Source organism: Phaethon aethereus (assembly GCF_964289735.1).
Source record: "Phaethon aethereus genome assembly, chromosome: 1".
In the NCBI taxonomy this organism is placed as follows: Eukaryota; Metazoa; Chordata; class Aves; order Phaethontiformes; family Phaethontidae; genus Phaethon; species Phaethon aethereus.
The window spans coordinates 122,389,335-122,408,616 of NC_138575.1; the positions used below are offsets into that span (position 1 = coordinate 122,389,335).

Genomic DNA, 19,282 nt, shown 5'->3' on the forward strand with positions numbered 1-19,282 from the left:
GTTAATTTCATTTATTTTTTTTCCTCATCAGTTCTTGAAATTTCCAGTTGGGTCTGCTAATTTCTTCCATGGCCTCATGAAAACACAGCTTTTATAGCTGGGTTTTCCCGTAAGCTCTATACCAGGGATCCTGCACGCTGACTCTGTGCGTCGTTAGCAGCTAGTTAGGGGCCACGTGTGTATGTATGTATCGCACGCTTCGTACCGTATACAGCAGTGCCTAGGGCAAGATTGCAAGGCACTCGGGTACTCTTGGCTCCATGTCAATACTTTAAAGGAAGGGCTAGGAGCAGATAGCTCGATTGCGGAGATGGGAGGGGAGTGAGAAACGAAGGGAAGAGGTGGAAAATGGAAAGCAGAGATGGAAGAGAGCCTGAAAATCAAGGAGAGGGGTTGCGGGGATTACCGCGATGCGAGAGGATGCGGCCAAGCCTCTCTGTAGGCAGCTGGCAGCATGCTGCGCCGTGGCACGGGGCATGGCGATGCCCGAGGTCCTGCTCGCTGCCGGCAGGGAGGTCACCAGGGGAGGTGACGCAAAGTGCTTTTAGCGAAATCAGGGCATAAGGTTGCCTCTGCCACTGCGTTGCAAGGCCTGCGTCAAGGACCCGACGCTAGCGCCGCGATGAAACGAAACGCTCGTGGAGGCTGAGCTTCCTCCACACCCAGCAGGGAGCAGGGAAAGGCAATGGGTCTGCACTGCCGGGAGACCTTCAGGAGATCAGCCTGGGGACCTGCCAGGTATCGCAAGTGCTTTAAGAAAAAGGTTTACTAAAAAAATTGCTAACTTAGAGTTGAAGAAAGAAGTTTTTTCTTTTTCCTCCATAGACAAAAAAGGAAAGTCAAGAAATGCCAGATGCAGTAACGGACACATGGCTTCATAAAGTGGAAGGATCACCCATGGCTTGGGACTGCAGCTGTTCTTCTCCAAGCCAGTACTGCACACATGGACAAGTATCTGTGAGCTAACAGGGTTTGCTATTTTCACTTTCCCAAAATTTGAGCCTATTAACGGGCATGTGTGAGTGTTGACACACAAGCAAGAACCACTGGTACCAGAATTTTAACAACTGTGAACAGAATAAAGGCAGTGTTATCACCGAGCTGGCCAGCATCGTTGGAGTAAAAAGAGCAAGGTTGGTTCCCAAGTGAAGACTACGTCTCCAGCCCACAGGGCCGTGTATCTGCACCCTGGTGCCCCAGACCAGCCACGCTGGGAGATGCCACAGCTTCCTTCTAGCCCATGTGCCTGGGGGTTTGCCATGGGAATCGGGATGCGGGCGATTACGGCTTCACCACATGCATTGGGGATGAGGCTGAGGGGAGCCACGGACCCAGAAATGGGGCTGGAGCAAGAGCAAGGGGGAGCGCTGCGTGGTGAAGGGCCAAACATGGGCTTTCAGGGCCCATATAGACAAATCATACAAAGGTCTTGGTATCAATAATCAGTCTTTTTGTAATTAGCATTAAATGTGATCATTTCCTGGACTGGTCCTGTGAAAACCTGGCAGCATATAAAAGCGATGTGCAAAGAAACGAGCTAAAATTTCTGTATACAGTAAGCCGTACGCTCTCCATAGGCTTATGGAAAGGAGTTAGAGCTGGACTGAAAAGGCCAGTCATGCTCCGCAACAGGCGTGATGGAGGAACCGCCAGTTCAGCTATTAACAGCGTAACCACCATGGAAAGTGGCTCGACCCTGACTTACGTTGTTTCTGGGGATGAAAAGTCTAGAAGCAAGAGTGGTGAAACACCAAAGACGGTGAAAGGAGGGAGAGAAGACTGAGTCAAGTAGGAAGGGGAAGAGGAGCTGGGCAGAAAAGGGGAAACCTTCCCAGCTCCAGGGGCAATCAGGCGTTTTGGTAGGTTTGAATGAAATGGCGTGGACAGGTGAAGCAGTAAGACAGGGCCCTGTGGGAATGTGGAGACAGACACATGCAAGAGACCTTCAGCTGAAGGAGGGGACCTACAAGAGAAGGAATTATTGGACAGAGGAAGCAGCTGAGAGAGGCTTAGATATGGAGTAGGTAAGGAAAAAAGTTGATTTATTTAAATTATTATTCTCCACTTCTTCTTCTAGGCAAACTTCGTTCAAAATATATCACCTTCCTTAAAAGAGTTGGCTTGAGTCGTGCTCCAGCTGCCCACCACCTTCTCAGGCTAGGCTGCACCTTCCCAGTCCCAGTGGCCCAGGAGGCTTTTCCAAATACAACCTTATAACCTCATCAGCCCCCTCCAAGGGCACCCAGGTACTTTCTGTGCTTTGCACAAAACCCAGGGTTTTCCCTCCCTGGCCTGGCCCACAGGCACCTCTCCTCGCCCTTCAGGTGGGGTGAGCTACTTGGTGCTGAGCTCAGCCCCGCGCAGCCTCCCCAGGGGCACGGGCAGGGCACCCAGAGCTCTCGCTCCGTCACGGAGGGCGAGGAGAGCTGAAGCGCAGCGGGGAGCGAGAAAAGAGCGTTCGGCAGCGACACATGGAAATGCGTTTCTCTGGGGAAAACTGGAGATCTTTCACTGAAGGGTTTAACTTATCTGGCTTTTTTTTTCCCCCCATCTATATCCCTTTGAAGATTACCGCCTCGCACTCCCCCGGTTTGGATGTGTGGCTGCTCACAGCAGGTTGCAAGGGGCACCTAATTTCTTGAGTGCTGCAGGAAAACTAGGTTTTAGAGAGGCTGGGGGCCGTGCTCCGCGGTGGGTGCCACCGCGTGGGCACAGCGACTTCAGGACAGGTGAAGCGAGCCCTGGAAAGACCATCCCATGGCTGTAAGTAGGCGACCGGCATCGATGGGGATGCTTCGGAGAAAGTACGGATTTGGGGAGACTACTGCAAAAGGACATTGCTACCTCGAGACACGTCTGAGAGGGGCAGGTCCTTGGAGGGACCACGCGGGCTGGCAGTCTGCCGTGCCATCCCCACCTTGTCCTCGATGGCTCGCCGCCTCGGTCCCTTCTGCGTAGCCCCAGCCACAGGCAGGGGGATGGAGGGGACAGGGATGGTGCCCCACCACCCCTCGCCAGGCCTTCATGGGGAGTGGCCTGGGCAGCTCTTTCCCCCCCTAAAGCTTTTAATTCACCCTTTAAGCAGGGTTTGCAGCAGGGGGGGATCTCTACCCGTGTAAAGACAGCATGGATGGTTTTTTGTGCCTCAACAGCAGCGAGTCCAACTGCAAACCATGATCTGAGTATCCTCCAGTTACACCTTGGAAACCCTAATAAAGCCGCCTCTGAACCGCGTACGTGGAGCAGACGCCGGGTCCGGGAGACAGAGGCACCTTTTTTACTCCTTGGGAGCACCCGCCGGGGTAAGTGACGTCTGGCTGGGGCACTGCCAGATCGTCGGGCCAGAGGCTCAAGCCCCGCAGCTCTCCAAAAGGCACGTCTACTTTTAAGGGTTGCGTGTACAAAGTGGTGCGTGTTGGCCGCAGCAAATAATTTAGCAGAGAAGGCAAAGCAGAGCTGGGCAACACTTGATGTCCTGCCTGTGGTCTGGGGGACAATAGCCTAAGTAAGTGCTGCTCCTTTAAGGCAAACGATGGAGAAACATCACCTGGTGCTGTATTCCCAGGATTTGGCCCAGCTCATGAACTGCTGAAGGGTTCGATAAGACTGGATAATTCTTCCCAGTCACTTTTGCCCCACGCCGCCCAGTGTATAACGAAATAAGGCCATTCGGGAGGGTTAAACCAGCTAAAGGAAAGCAGCGATCTCTCACCCTCTTTAATGAATACCATCTTTTGCATCAGGCTTTTACCACTATTTCTGAGACCTCAGCTTTTGTAGATTCACTTCTACATGAAAAGTTCCTGAAAAGTGCAGTAGTCAGCAATTTTACAGCAAAGCAATTTTTCCAACAAGTATTAATGTAACTAGGGGGGGTGGGAGGTGTGCGCTGGAGATTAAGAAACACAATTTAAATGCACAGGGACAATAGATATGACAAGGAGGATGGAGAGGCAGAAACACGATCGTCACCTGGATTTTGGAGCTTGTCTTTTTGCTGGCTCGAGAAGCTGGTTGCTTTTTTAAATATAAATCAAAAAGTGGATGCTCACTGGTGTGAGATGCTGATCATTAGATGTCTCAACAATGTGCGATCAAATCCTGCAATGGACCAGTGACCTTGTCTGACCACTCTTGGAGTGGCTCATCGTGGGGGGAGATCTCAGCCTCCTCCTCTACAAGACTAAACGCCCCATGTGCATGTCCCAGTGTGAGCAGCTCTTGCTGCCTCTTCCTAAATAGCTGCATTTTTGTCATCATGGCCATGTTCCCAAGGTCAGTCAAGTCATTCAGGAGCGAACCATGGTAAAATGGGGTTAAGGCAATGCTCAGCAGAGCAGGGTATGAAATGATCGGTCACAGAAGTCCCGATGATGTACAGAAGCAATGGGGTTGACGTGGAAGGGCTGTTGCAGTGGGAGAGAGGCTGTGCCCACCTCAGAATAGCCGTGGGGATAGCCATGGGGATTAGCCTCCAGGATAGCTTGCAGGGTAGCCGGCCGGACAGCCCTGCCAGGGCAAGGGCTCTCTCCTGTCAGATGTCAAGTGCCTGCTCCGAGCCGGCAGAGGAAGGATGCGAAGCAAAGGCTTGCATCTCCCAAAAGAGTCACCGTGCTGCTGGCTCTGAGGGCATTAGGAATCCTGCTGGCTTCGGCCCGAAAGGCCAGCCTGGCTCTGGCTCCCGGGCTGCTCCGGGACCCGCTCAGCGCTGCCGGCCCTTGCGAAGCCCCGTGGCACCGCGGACCAGCCCTGCTGCGTGTTGCAGGGGGCAGCTGAGGCTGCACCTCACGGCCACGGCGGCCTCCTCTGCGGGACCCGCGTGTCTCGCTCAAGTGGCAGCAAGGGCCTGGGGGTGGGTAGGGAAGGTGGCACCGACCCCGCTGCCGCAAGCCCCCCTCTCCCGGACTGCAGCGCAAAAGAGACCGGGGAACGTTTTTGCAGCTCCTCCATCAGAAGCCTCAGAAAACACCAAGGACTAACGCTGGCGGGACGAGCTGTTTCCAGCCGCTGTGCGTGCTTGCAGCCCGTCAGGCAGCCTCTCCCCGGCGAGGGCGGGGGAGCCGCTGCCTCCAAAGCCCTCTCCCCGCCGTGACCAAGCCTCACCCGCAGCCGCTTCAGCTCCCCACGGGCGCAGGCACTGCAGCGCAGCACAGACGCGCAGCAGATGGCATTTGGCATCCGCTCAGAGAATCGACTGTCGGGTACTTTGCTCCCTCCTGGTTTTCGGCTGCGCCTTCCCACGGAAGGTGCCTTTGCCAGGATACTTCACATTCCCTTAAATAAAAAACTCCTTCGCTCCGGGGCTGGCGCGGATGACGTTGGGCGAGAGCAAGGGCTTTATGCTTTCTTTGTGCTTCTGGAGCTTACAGAGGGAAAAAAAGCTGCTGCTGCTTTTTCTTTCCTTCCTTGTAATGATGACAGGAGGGATGTGGAAATTAAGCTGCCCGAGTTTGGGCTGAGACGGTCCAAGCCCTGGCTGCAGCGGGTACTTGGAAGGGCGCTTACCACGCCGGGCACAGCCGGGAGCCCGTCGCACCGCTTGCGGGATGCGGGCAGCTCCCCAGAACGGCCAGCGCTAATTAATAATTACGGTCCTATTTCAGCATAAAAACGAATGACATCTCTCCCCACCCTGACGAAGGAATTTCGTCCCCCCTCCCCAACCCCTCCCGGGGGGTAAGTGCCACTTGTGTGTAACGGGAGCCGCTCAGCCCCAGGGTCAGAGCTACGCTGCGGGCGCCCAGCAGCCCTAAAGCCAAGAGGGGTTGTTTCTACCGGGATCGAGAGGGCACTTGCAGACAGTCGCTGGAGCCTCTGTCTTTCCCTGTCCGAGGCAGCTGGATTTGGAGGGAAGCAAAACTAAAAGGAGGTGGCAGAGAGAGACAGAGGCACAGCAAAATGCATGCATGTTAGAGGAGGGACCTTCCCAGAATGAGAGTACAGTGGGACACAGAAGCGCGGGGACACCAAACTGTCAGGCAGCGGTGGCTCGGCGTGGCAGGATAAACCTTCTGTTCTGCTCTGTCTGGCGCCGGAAGAAGGTCCAGTGAAAGCCCAACTGGAACAAGATGGGATCTGCCTCCTCAACTTACCGGCCCAAGTGTATTTATTTGGATATTGATGGAAGAATTCAAAAGGTACTTTTTGCCGTTTTTCACAAAGTAGCGTCTCCGGACGCAGGGGCGGCTGCGGGCTGCCGCTGCTGCACGACCCACTTCTGTAGCGCGTTAGACGCGTGTTTGCGTTCAGCGCCGCGGCGGGCTTCAAATCTCTTTTCAAGGGGCGGTGGAGGTGGGGGGGGAATCTCGAGTGGCTTCTGCTTTGTACAGGGATGTTTATTTAAAGGGGAAGGGGGGGCTGGCAGCAGGGGAGGGCTGGGCGCTGCCAGCTCTCGCTGCCCGTGTGGGGATCCTTGGTTTAGCAGCCGTGAAGGTTTCTTCTCCCCGAGTAGCGTCGCGACGCGTTTACGAAGTTTCGCCTGCGGAGGGGTTTTCACCCAAGCAGTGGGAGCCGGAAAGCACGGGGTGCCGAGTTATTTGGAGATCGCCTGCCGGGGCGGGGAGGGGGTTAAGGATGGGCATTTTCCCGCGGCCAGGCTGAGCGGCCGGCAGGTGCCCGGCTGCTGTGCGATGGGGTGCGCCGCCGCGTCGCCGGGGGGCTGCGGGGTCCCCGCCGCCTTCGCCAGGTTGTTCGTAAATGGCGATAGACGTTAATGAAAACTTTCGCCTCCATTAGCCTGCCTTGTTCGCTTAGCCACGGCTCGCAGCACAGGGGAAACTGCGGGAGAAGCGTATTCTGGCGAAAAGGGAGAGCTCGCACGCTGCCAGGCTGACAGCCCGCTGCTTTTGAATAGAAACAATGCCGCCGCGTTTTTCTAAGTCTGTCTTCTTTTTCTTCTTGTTGTCAGCAATTCTTTGGCCACAAACCAAGTGCCTTTTTCATAGTAGTGTAAAAGCAGCTGCGAGGCTCAAGAGCAAGTAAACTCTGACTTGCAAAATTCACATCTCTCTCTCCCACCTTCCTGCTCTAAATCTTCATTTCACCCACCCCCGCCTTTTGTTTCTCCTTTAAAAAGGAACAGCAAAGACGCCCTTTCCCTCCCCTCCCCTTTGCTGTATGAGTGACCACAGAAACGAGGTAAAGGGAGAGCCGATACTCACAGTCCCGTCCCACCACGCACGGCCCCGGTGCCTGGGGTCCCCTCTGCCACTGCCCTGGAGACCCACCACGGCTGCCAGAGTCCCGTCCTCAGGAACAAGACCTTGGAGAATCCAAATCTGCGCCAGGTCCCCCACAGCAGGCTGCTCCTCTTCATCCACCTCAGGGCTTAGACATGACAGTGGTCCCTCTGCTGCCGTGGGCTCCTCCATACCGGCTCTGCTGAACCGAAGGCGCCGCTTCTCTTTTGCCGGGGCTTAATGACTTGGTCGCTTGGCAGCCCCCAGAGCGAGGCTTGTGCGGAGCTCCCTGGCACCTTTAACTGTTCAGTACGAAAATGTTTTGAAAGGGTGGCGAGTATTTCCGTATATGTTGGTAAAGCACCTCGTCTGTCGTCTACTGTGTTTTTTTTTTAAAAACTGCATTTCTCAGAACCAGCCTCTGGAGAGCAATTTTGACACTAAAAACGCAGAAGAGGCACAATCACACGAGCAAGCGAATGCAAACTCAGGCGGCATGAAGGGTTTTTTTGCTTGATAAACGTTATCTGTTGCTGTTGTCAGATGTGAAATTCCATCTGTGCAGTGCTTGGAAGGATTCCTGCAGTAAAAATGCCATGTAAATGGGGTTCACCCAGGGGTAAGCAGGGCATATCTCAGATTCTCATGCCTCCTCAGTAACATCATTAGAAAGGGAAAAGAAAAAAAAAAGCAACCTTTAATCTTCCAAGGAATGCAGTATTGGAGGCTTCTAGAGGGAACTCATTAAACCAATGCTAAACTACTTGTCAACCCAGTAATGAGGTACGAGCTTCATTGTAGCAACACTTGTTGAGTTTGAAAGGGCTCAGCTCCACCTTGCAACTGGCTTGCTGGACACTGCAGAGCCACGCAGCAGAACTGGGCTTCCTACCGTAGTGCCAGCTGCGACGGCAATTTTTTACAGGTAATTCTGTCCTTCCACAGCCTCATTTTGAATTTCCACCAGTGCGGCCACAGGGCATGCCACTGACTTTGGGGAGAAGTTGTTCCGCCTCGGCATTAGGGTAAATGGAGGGACGGACCAGGCTCAGCGAGCCGCACGCCGCCTCCCCCAGGGCCCTGCGCGTCGCAGACCAGTGCTTGGAAGCGCTCGCGACGGGAGCGTTGAATGGGTGGGAGCGGGTTGGTGTGTCGGCAGGTCCAGAGGGGCACAGCGGGGAGGGCAAAGGGACGCGGTGATCGTTGGAGGAGAGTTTGCTGGCTTTGAAACCCCTCTCAAGTAAAGTTGAAGTAAAGCTCGCACCATCAGCAGGGGTGGAATGCAGGACCGCGCCTGAGGCCGGCACGTCCCCGGGGAAGGGCTGAGGTCCATACTTGCAAGGCCAGTGCCACCAACAGCCGGGAGCCTCCTGCGGCAGGGCGGTGGGAGGCTGAGAGCAGAGGGGAGCCCAGGCCAGAGCTGCTGTGCATCACTCCTACATCACGCTGCGGCAGCCTAGCCCTCGCCTCAGTAACGTCCTTGGCTCCTGCCCTCTCCCCTCGGCCCCGGCCCACCACCACCCACAGACTCCCGGTCGTTTGTCACAGAGCCATGGGCAGGTACAAAATGGTCTTCACCAAAGCTGGCCGCAGGGATGGGCTCTCCTCCAGTGGACAGAGTTGACTGAGCATCTCCCCATGATGGGGCAGCAAGGGCTCTGCTTTGGGAGGGACATGAGATGACCCACCCTGGCCCAGCAGACACCAACCCTGGAACCCCCCACAAGCACCTGAGCTCAGGATTCCATCTGATCTCAGGTGGCTTCTGTGTCCACCAGCAGAAGGCTTCAGGCTGCTGGTAGCCGAGTCCCAGCCATGGGGCAGGGGATGGTGGTCTCCTGTGGGGCAGCTGCCTGCCGACCTGGTGGAGGTAGAGCCAAACACAAAGCAGGAGGTGGAGGGGACAGCCGTGCTGGGGCTGCTGGAGAGCGACGGTCAAAGTTTTTGCAGCCTTAGAGCCACGTGCTGGACCGGGGCTCCTCTATGCAAACCAGCTTCAAGGAGGTCACTCGTTCTGGAAGCCAGCTGAAAAATGAAGTTGCAGCATCACTACCTATCCAGTGCCGGCATAAGGGGGATGCACGCCTGGGGAACAAGCGCTGCTTGGCTTACTTATTTTTAAAGGATCCTCTTGTCCAGAGACACCCAGCAGTTCTTCACCCGCTTGCCCAGACACACACCTCCCTCTGTGCTTCACACACATGCCTGAGGCTTAGCACACCCGTGAAATATGTCCGTGTCCCACCCCTGCCACAGCCTGGTCTGCTGTCAGGCAACAGAGAAGATGGAGGGACAGGGGGAAGCCGTGGCCATGTCTCACATGTCTCACATGTCTCACATCATAGGATACGGTGATCTTGCTGTACCACTGTGGATGGGGATTTCTCGTTCTTCCTGGAGTGCCATTAGATGGGGTCAAGCACCCAAATCCCCAACCTGCCAGCGGAGAAGTGAGCTTTGCTCTGCCAAACCTAAGCCGGATCTGGAGTCTTATTTTCCATAACATTATTAACCCTTTGGCTGCGTTTTTAAGAAAAATTCCTACTGAGTCTGTTTCAAATTAAAAATCCACCAGGAAGAAAATGTTCCCCAGCCCATGCCCAAATTTTTTCCATTAAGAAACTACTGGGGAACATTTTCTTTTGACCTTTGAGATTTAAATGGTAGCAGAGCCAAACCAGCCAGTGGCCATATTCCCAGATGGGTGGCTTCATGGCTCTCGTTTTCAAATGTCACAGGTAGTGGCTTTGCTCACAGAGTTGTAAGAAGTTCCTCTGAGAAAAATGCTTAATTCAAGAGGATTTCTGTTTCCAGTGTCTTGATCAGCACTGCATTTGTAACAAGGATGGAAAGTCAGAGGGCTACAGAGCCTGAGCTAACTGGAAAAAAGAAAAGGACCGCCGCCTTTGTCAAGGATTCAAGGAAATCTCTCAGGGTGGTATTTTCTTCCTCTTCAGAAAGCAAGTAAAGAATTTTGAAGCCATTTTGCTGGTTGACTGAGTCATTCTGGATGCCAAACAGAGAAATTATCTTTTTTTTTTCCTCAAAGCAATGTATTGAGTTCAGAATTTCTGGGTGTCTACTGTAGTGACCTGTGGAGCAGGACATTGATACACCCACAGCCATTGTTCCTCTTGGCCCGAGGTCCATGATGAACAGAACAAAGCTAAGACTGCATTTTGGTGTTGTGGTTATTGCACTGAAATGTCAGCGCATAGGAATAATTTCTGTCATGTGAGCTTTTCTTTTTAATTAGAGCAACAGCAACTGTGGTATAAATGCCTAGTCTCTAGCAAAACCAACAGATTTTTCCAAAGCTTGCCGTGCTATTTTTAACATGCCAAACTGGAATCAGTTTATAAAACAAAGCACAGCAGAAAAATAATGGCATGATGATCAGTTCAAGGCGATTAAATATTTTTGCATCCCCATGACTCTTTTGGCAGAGCAGGGCAAGCGTGCTCTGCAGTGCCCATGGACCCAATTCCCTGTCTATTTGGACCAGGGATTTAGGGCAATGCCCTTTCAGTTGCTGACCATAGGAGCGGTGCACGGAGCGGGGGGTCGCAGGCAGTTAGGACGTGGACACCTCCGGGGGTTGCTCTGCCTGGCCGGTGTTTGCAGGTTCCTCCAGCACAAGGACAAGCTGATGCCAAAACCCGCTTTAGCATGGTGAGTCATAAGTATGTTTTTGTGGGATCAAGGCCATTTTCTTAGTGCTGGCAGATCTCTGTGGGTGAGGGAAGGTGCAAGGTAGCACAGCCTGCATCTGGCCAGTGGTCTTGGCTCACCTTGGCGCTCAGATTTTAGCTGGCCCCAGTGAATTCAAGGCGGCTGTTAGATGCTCTCATTGTAAAGCAGCAAGAAATGAACAGCGGGTTCCTAAAACTCCATCACATAAACATTTTAAAGAGTAAAAATGGCTTAAAACCAGACTTTTAAAAGAGTGAGAGAAAATGTCATACTTGAGGTCTCTCTCTCCTACTCCCCCTTCTCTTTCCTCCCCAGCAAGGGCTCCTTAGAGCATTCAGAGCGCCAAACCATAATCCTAGCACAGCTCCATAATTCCAGCATAGCACCATAATTCTTCTGTACCCATCACCCAGAAAGGCTTGTTTACTGCTGTTTATCTTTCTGAAGTCACATGCAGTCTATTAAGTTATTACGCTCATGATAGCCAAGACAAAATGTAAGTCTAACATTCTCCTGTTCACGAGTTAACATTCTCACCTTTACCTATGGATTCAGACGAGCCAACCGTAGCAACTTATACTGCTCACATACAAACTCTTTTGGCTTAATATAAACAAGACAAAACCATTTTGTTTCCATCACCTTTCTAGTGAACTTACTCCTACAGCTGAAAATTGGCCTTTCACTGGCCTCTCACGATACCTGCTTTTCCTTACTCTGTTAACTAACATTACCCTTCTGACAGTCCTATATTACCAAGTGTGTTGTAATGTCAGACATTAATTGCATGAGTAGTTTTGAAACAAGCAGCCTGGCTTCACTCACATTTAGTGAGGACATTTGGTGCTAAAGCATCCTTATTATCCAGTTTACGAAACATTTCAAGCTTAATGCATTAATGTGCTACAGGGTTAATTGCACTTAGTACTCCATTAGCAGCAACCGTGTCCCCTTTTTATGTTAAGTAAAGCCAGAGTATAGATATTTCTGTTATTTGTCAAAGGTTGAAATCCTGCTATGTCTGCTGCAGAAAATAAGAAACTTTCAGCTCAGCCTCTCACAACCAGCCTTGCTGGTTCCTGGTTACATTCTGCTATTAATCATCAGTACTGAAAGACTGAAGAGTAGCAATATGTCCCTTAGTATAGTCAGCAGGTTGCACAAGGGTCTCTTTAATGTAACCTGCCTTCCTCTATGAGCTCCGGCAACTCTAAAAAGTAATGAGATTCTTCCTTGCTCATAGTGACCGAGTCAACCCCTGCCATGATGTCCCTCTCAATGGATGTCCAAGAGTGCCCTGGGGGTCACACGTATGAGTGTATCATAGACATTGTCTCTTTTCTGAAAAGAGAAAAATCTCTTTTCCCATAGCGCTCTGTTCAGGGATGTTATAAGGATGGGAATTGCGACTTGCCATATAGCTATGAGCCGTGGGATCTTGATACATCATCTCTGTCTGGCAGCTCCTGTTTCTCATTTTAAGGTAATGTATATAATTAGGAAACTAATGGGATTCACCCCACTTAACCATCAACTGTAGCCATCTAAGTGATAGCTGCTCCAAGCTAGTCACACAGGTTCCCCCGTAGTCACTGGGGAGGTGGGTGGTACCTCCAGAGGATGATTCACCCCATCCTAAACTGGGTTTTGGGGACGTGTGGGCAAATTTACCCTTTGGAAGTCATCCTCCTTCTCCACCAGCAAGAGAGGGGGTCTAGCAGAGCAACATGCGTGAGATGCCAAACTTGCAGGTGTTTGAAGTTACATCATAGGAGGCCCACCCATACATTTCACTGAGGTGTCCCGTTGAAATGAATGTTGTCAAGCCACGTCACTGCCCGAAGGTAAGTGTGAATCTGCAGGACTGCAGAGCTCTGGCTGCTGGAAGTAAAACATCTACCACGCTGCACATCCGCTAACAGAAGTGGTGTCTGAAGAGCTCGGGGGAGCTGTCATCTTTGCTCATACTCTCAGCTGAGGGCTCTCGCGCTTTCTTCCCGACACACACACACACTTACTCTCTGTCCCTCTCTCAGAGAAGCTCCTACTGCATCAAACAGATGGCGAATCTGGCATGCTATTTTTAATACTGCCTAACATTTGAAGCTCAGATAAATGGAGTGGTTTTCCGAATATCAACTGTTCATTAGTGCGAGAAATAAAAAACAGGTATTTTGGATATAGCTGGGCTCATGCTATGCCTGTACCTGAACTCAAAGAATGAGAAACCTGGGATGTGGGGGTTTAGGTAAGGCTTCCGTTGGGTATTGGGAACCATGACTGATAAGGTCATTTATCACCATTATTTTAGGAAGACCTATTTGCTTACACATTTAGAAATATGTGTTCCTTTCAGTGATTTCTACAGAGTATATCTATCCTGCTTCATTTTGATGTGGACAACAAAGACTGCTGGTGAGACAGGGAAAACCACAATGAAAAATTTCACGTCAGCCATCTGCCTTAGCAATTCAGAAAACCTCCCTGAAAGCTGCTGTTACAGAAGCAGCAACAATTTTTACAGTCCCTGCAAGATACCTAATTGAATTTTACCAGAGTCTTTTCTGACACACGCTCCCCCAATCTCATTAGTGGAAGATTATCATTTTAGATTGTTTCAACTCTGCACTTTCAGCCCCGGCTCTGAACATTGCTCACTGAGCTGAATGAAAGACATCACCAAGCGCTAGAAGTCTTGAATGCAGCAGGCTGAGACCAGCAAAAGGAAGTAGGACTGGAAACTGAGGATAGGCTGGCTTTGAAAATATGTCTGCATTATTTATTTAGGAATTTTTCTCGGATAAAAAAAAACAAAACATGAGTTAAATTCTTGGAAGAAAACCCAGTTGCCAACAACAGATCAGAACAGGATAACACTCTGGACAGGGTTTACAGTTTACAGGGAGGATTAACTGTTCTGAGGATCAAATATAGAACAGAAATTGAATTTGTAGGATGTGTTTTTACCCACCCTGTCTGAAAGCAAAATATATAATGTGATTAGTTGTAATCTGGTAGGTTGCAAGTATATGCACTACGGTCCCTTAGTAATATCTCCATCACAATCCTTAATATTGAACTGCTCCTCTGAGTGGGAAAGCCAGCCAGAGTAGCAGGGCTCTTAATCCCTACTCTTTCTGAAAGGGCTTTTAAAATCCTTGTCCTCAACCAGAGGTGGATACTATGGATTAAGAGACAACCGCCCCTTATTTCAAAGGAAAACGTTTCAAAAAGTGCAGAACTGTCTCCAGGAAAGAAACCGGTCCCACAGAAGTAAGCTCTGGGCCAGGAACCAGGCATCCCCATCGCGTCACGCTGTCCTACTTTGCAGTCACTGCATACTTCATCAAAATATTACTTCCACTCCAAAAAGCCTCAGTTATTATATATTCTGCTTTTCCTCTCTTTGCTTCACGTTACTTGGCAAAGCAGGCAGACAGCATCCCCACTTAAATCAAATGGCTATTTCTTGGTCTTGATGGAGAATTATTGGAATGATCCATCTGAGTATTTAGGAAAGACTAATCTTCCTGTCATTGTTTTTCTAGACATGGTAGAAGTTTTGCTAACAGTAACAAGGACAGAAATATGAAATAATGTTAACTCTCAAATGGGGGAAATTAATTGTTTGCAGATGCTGCATCAGTTTCGAGGAATACATTTTTTTTTCCTCCTGGCACAAATCCAAGGGAGATGCAATTAACAGGGTTTATACGTGGCTGATTTTCTCCACGGCATTTAGTCATCAATCTGCAGGCTGAAGCAGAGGCCTCTGTTTCCCTTTCCCATGCAGTGTATTGCCTCTGTGACTCCGCTTACATGATTTTGGCTCTGCCTTTGCTTTCAGAAATGACACTGGCAAACGAGTATCTTGTGTTGTCTGGTCTTGCAGGAGACTTTCATACTACCAGGCAGTATTGGACTCCCCGTGTCCACTCTTTCTGGTAGGAGGTGCGACAGGAGCTGCATCCCTGGCTTTTTTGGGCTGTGCTGACCTGCGTGACTATGCACTTTTTTGACGTGTATTATGGGGAAGCCTGTCTGTGCCCTACACATGCATGATCTTAGCCCACTACCACAGCTGTAGAAACTGCTGTGTTCTCCTGCTTTTGGCTTCTGTTAGGCTCCACAGCAAGGTCTCAGTCCTGCCCTAAGCAGTGATTTCTCCCATCGCTGCGCATTAATGCAAAGAGTGAGGTGCTGTGAGACATGTTGCAGCAGTGGCTTGCTACCCAGGGATAGGAACAGGAACCTAAGCAAGACGATAACTGTGGGTCAGAGATAGCTGAGACAGGTTTGAAGGGAGATGAACTCCCTCACTGATGATTGTGGGTCTGGATCAGACCTACAAACAGTGCCAGAAAAGTATCATCATGGAGACCTAGGCTGAAGAGCAATGGCTTCAGGACATCTGCCCAAGTAAGGACATCTTCACAGGACTGGCTAAGATACTCACTTCTCCACCCGGTGCCAACAGGGCTGCCTGTCCTCAAAGCTGCAGGTCAACTATCTTCCCTGGTCACGAGAGAAACCATGTAGCCCATCTGGCTGAAGTATGGCTGCAAGCCAAATGTCACTGTATTGCCTTCATGTTGCTAATGTCCCTGCAATGATAATGGACTTGAGGAAAATAGGATTCCTATACTGTGCTGGAGCCATCAATAATACACAGTACTGTCCTCCTGTCTCTCCAAAATACATTCCAATTGTATTCCATCAGCACAACTGACATCAACTTTATTTGGAACTTAAACCTGCAGGCAATACCAGAGACAATTGCATATTGCTGGGAAACATCTGAGGCTGGCTGCTTTGTTTTAGAACAGAAGGAAGTTGGTCAGAAAAACTCAGCAGGTTGCAATAGAAGAAAACTTTAGTAGCATATGCTCTTTGATTAAAAAAGAACCAACTAGCTGAGGACAACCATCCCAAGATGAGCATCAAAGTGCAGGGAGTGAGTCACAAATCCACTTTTAGCAAACTTAAGTAAAAATGCCAAGTGTGGAAATCTAAGAAGCATGTATGGAGATAGCTCATAATCTAAAAATACTATCTACAGTCTTTTTTTTTGCTTCTCACTTTTTGACTATTACATGGAGTAAAGGAAGCATTAAAATTCACCCTCAGTGCATTGAAAGCTCCTGCTGCTTTCTGTGAGTCAGGTCGGCTTTCTTACCTTTAATGTTTTTTAATTATTTTTTTAATCTTTTCCTCTCATCTTTGTCCCGGTCAATAATAATTGATTTCCAGAATAAGAAACCTCAATACCTGAAATAGCACTCCCGGCACGTCACAAGCCTTTACCCTCTGTTCAGCCACAGTTAACATCATCTCCTCAGTTAGTTACTGCGTGTACCAGTTGTTGTACCCTCCAGTACTCTGCCAGCCAGTTCTAGCAGTTATCGCTCCGGCAGGATGCTGTGTTCTGCTAGGAGTGGGGTTTCAGCCCTATCTGAACTCGACTGGCTATGTTTTATTGCTTTGATTGCTGCTGTATTTTAATAACCAAGGGTCAATGTCTGGGCAAAGCAGGCTTTTTAAAACACACCCAGGCATTAATCCCACCCATTTCCCCGGCAGCAGTTACTACCTACCTCAAGCAATCAAGTGCCTTGATGTTTTATAAAGTAAACCTATTGCCTGGTGCGTGATCTCACCTGGGTCGGAACGGGGAAGGTGGGTGTGCACGCGCATATCTGTCACGGCCACCTCTTGAGGTGACCAATATCACCCTCTTCTCTACCACAAAACCCCTGGCGCTTCCCTCAAGAGCAAGAGGGCTCCTCACCACCAGGGAAAATGGAGGTCTGAAGCCGTGCTTCAGCCTCAACTCGAGTGTGGGTGCAGCACACCCCAAGCACAACAGGACCCAGCCAGGCTGGCCAAGATCTTGCCGTTCTGTCCTGACCCTTCCAATACGTCCGGCTGGCGATGTCCCAGGCTGGGAGCAGGCATTAGCAGCTCCCCGCTGGCAGAGCACCCCACGGCCTCGCCCATGGCTTCGCCATTGCCAGCGGCACCTCCGGGTGAGAGATTTCCCCTGGAGTCCAAAAGGCACCTTAGAAAAGCCACATGGGAACCGTGTTATTGCAGCGCGGTTACGATTTAGGAATTAAAGCATTCAAAGGCCAAGACTGCTGGAGTGAGGCTGCAGGCTTAATTAACTCCTGGCACCTACACTTTCCGAAGAGTCTTTAATTAGACGATGACACGCTATTTTTCCAGCATGGTCCTCACCTTGCAGAACACACGGGGCCTGCTCAACCAGCCAGCTCTGGGGAGGGCAGTGGCAACCCCCGCTGCCCGCAGCCCCTGCTGCCCGCAGCCACCCTGCCAGCAGCCGCCCCTGCCCGCAGCCGCCCCTGCCCGCAGACCCCGCTGCCCGCAGCCCCGACTGCCCGCAGCCACCCTGTCCGCAGCCCCTGCCTCCTCCCGGCAGCGTGAGGCAAGGCAGCGAAAACAAGCCCTTGGAAGGCCGTGCTGGGTGACGTGGTCCTCATTTTCTGGGCCACCAGCCTCGAGGCTGATCTGTGGGCATGCACATCCCCTTTGCCCGCGGTGGACAGCAATGGGAACTGTGCCTGAGAATACGAGATGCTACGGGTGGTCGTGAGGGGTGGAAAATAGCGTTTCCAGCCAGGCAGCCACAAGGAGAGGAGACTTTTGACCTTGATCTCCCTGTGCCTCAGACCGAATCTGTGAAATATCACTTTCCTGCTCCTCCTGAGTTTTGCCATTAGATCTTCACAAGTCCCTTTGAGCTGCTGCGTCCTGAACCCAGAGGCTCTGTGGCTATTTCTTCTCCAGGGATGCTGAGCTCCAGCGCTGGCCAGGGAAGCCGCCCCTCTCCACACCACCGCCTCCCCCTGATCCCCACAGCAAGCTGGACCTTGCAGCCTGCAGCCGCCTCGTCGGCTCCATCAGCCCCCAGACAAATCAGCCATGCCGCTCGCTGTTGTTCCTGGCTTTGAGAAGATGAGCCGGGACCGTCTGCAATGAGGCATTTTATTTACATCGTGGTTTCGAAGCCTCCACCATAGACAATGAAAGGCACACAGAGAGGCTTTCTGCCCCCCCATCCCAGCTGCAGAAGAGCTTCTCAGCCAGGGATCACCATCACCCATGTGCCCTGATGGATGTGGGAGTCTTGGGGAAAATCATGGCACGGGATTGCGCCATTGAAGGCCCCATTGCAACAGGGGTCATTGCGCTCCCAGACCCACCGCTCGAAGAGCCTTTTCCGCAGAGGGGCTGCCTGGCATGCATGGAAGGGCAGGGGGATGAAGAGGTGTTTGGGGGGCGTGGGAAGGTAACGGTGGCAAATTTTGTAATTCAAGGTCTGAGCTCTGACCTAACAGTAGGAATGATACAGCCTGATTGCCTGTAGGAAATTTGGCACAACCGGCAGGGAGAAAAAACCTCTGTTCTGTTTAAAGCTAGCTTAAGCTGGTGCAGTCCAAAAACCAGCGCCCTTTTATACCATCCAAGTACCTCCCCAAATCTGGGCTGTTTTCTTCCTAAATCTGGGCTCTTATGCCCTTAAATCTGCAGTTGTTATCATCCTGCAGCAATACTGCATTATGAGATACCTTTTGCTCTCAGTTCACATACATTATTGCTCTACTTCTGAACAGCGCAATTAGGTCTCCAGAGCTTGCTTGCTTTATCGAAAAAAAGCACAGGTACTAAACGGGAGTAGAGAAATATTCCAGCTCACAAGTCAAATCAGATAATTGAAATGGTGGGACGAGCCTTAAAATTAGCACAGTTCACACCTGAATAGAGTTCATATCTCACTGGGAACTAACTGTCCTTTCTCTTTGTCTTTATTTTCTTTTCCCCTGCTGCTGTTCGGCTTGGAAGGTGATCTTTAGTAAATACTGCAACTCCAAAGATATAATGGACCTCTTCTGTATTGCAACAGGGTTACCAAGGTAGGTCTCTCCTTTTGTTTGTGACATTCACTTCACTTTTATTCCTTTACTTCTGGGGACAGTTTAAAGGCAGGCCCCAGATGATCCAGTTACCTGCTATTCAGGCTCCTCTCTCATTCCAGTCTGCTGGAAGAAGAAATTGGGGCAACCCAGAGAGCACCAGCTGGAAAAGTGCACAAAGCTCTGGCGGGCACTTAGCCGCCTCGGTGCTGGCTGTGCCTGAGGAACAGCGTAGGATAGAGTAGAACAGAAGAGATATAGTCTAAAAGAATAAAAGGAAGTGCCAAAGCCCAGCCCTGAGCCCACAGTTATCCCTTAGCACTACATTTTTGCCCATATCAAGTGCAACACAACCATATGTTTAGAACCTGGTTTTTAGGGAAAAACGTTGGGGCCAGTGAGAAGCATTGTCACTAGGTAATCAGCTCTGTATTTAGATACAGTACAATCTGTTATTTAGATTGAATCCCAAATTCA

General features: G+C 50.7%; 1 protein-coding gene across 1 annotated transcript in view; it reads left to right on the forward strand.

The window, feature by feature from the left end:
• Window positions 1-6,068: 6,068 nt before the first annotated feature.
• PDE9A (phosphodiesterase 9A) overlaps window positions 6,069-19,282 on the forward strand; it is a gene marked incomplete at both ends in the record, with an annotated part of 50,083 nt that continues 36,869 nt past the window's right edge. The window contains 2 exons of the mRNA XM_082009770.1: window positions 6,069-6,137; window positions 18,735-18,805. Coding sequence (XP_081865896.1) covers window positions 6,069-6,137; window positions 18,735-18,805 — 140 coding nt within the window. The remainder of the gene's footprint in view (window positions 6,138-18,734; window positions 18,806-19,282) is intronic.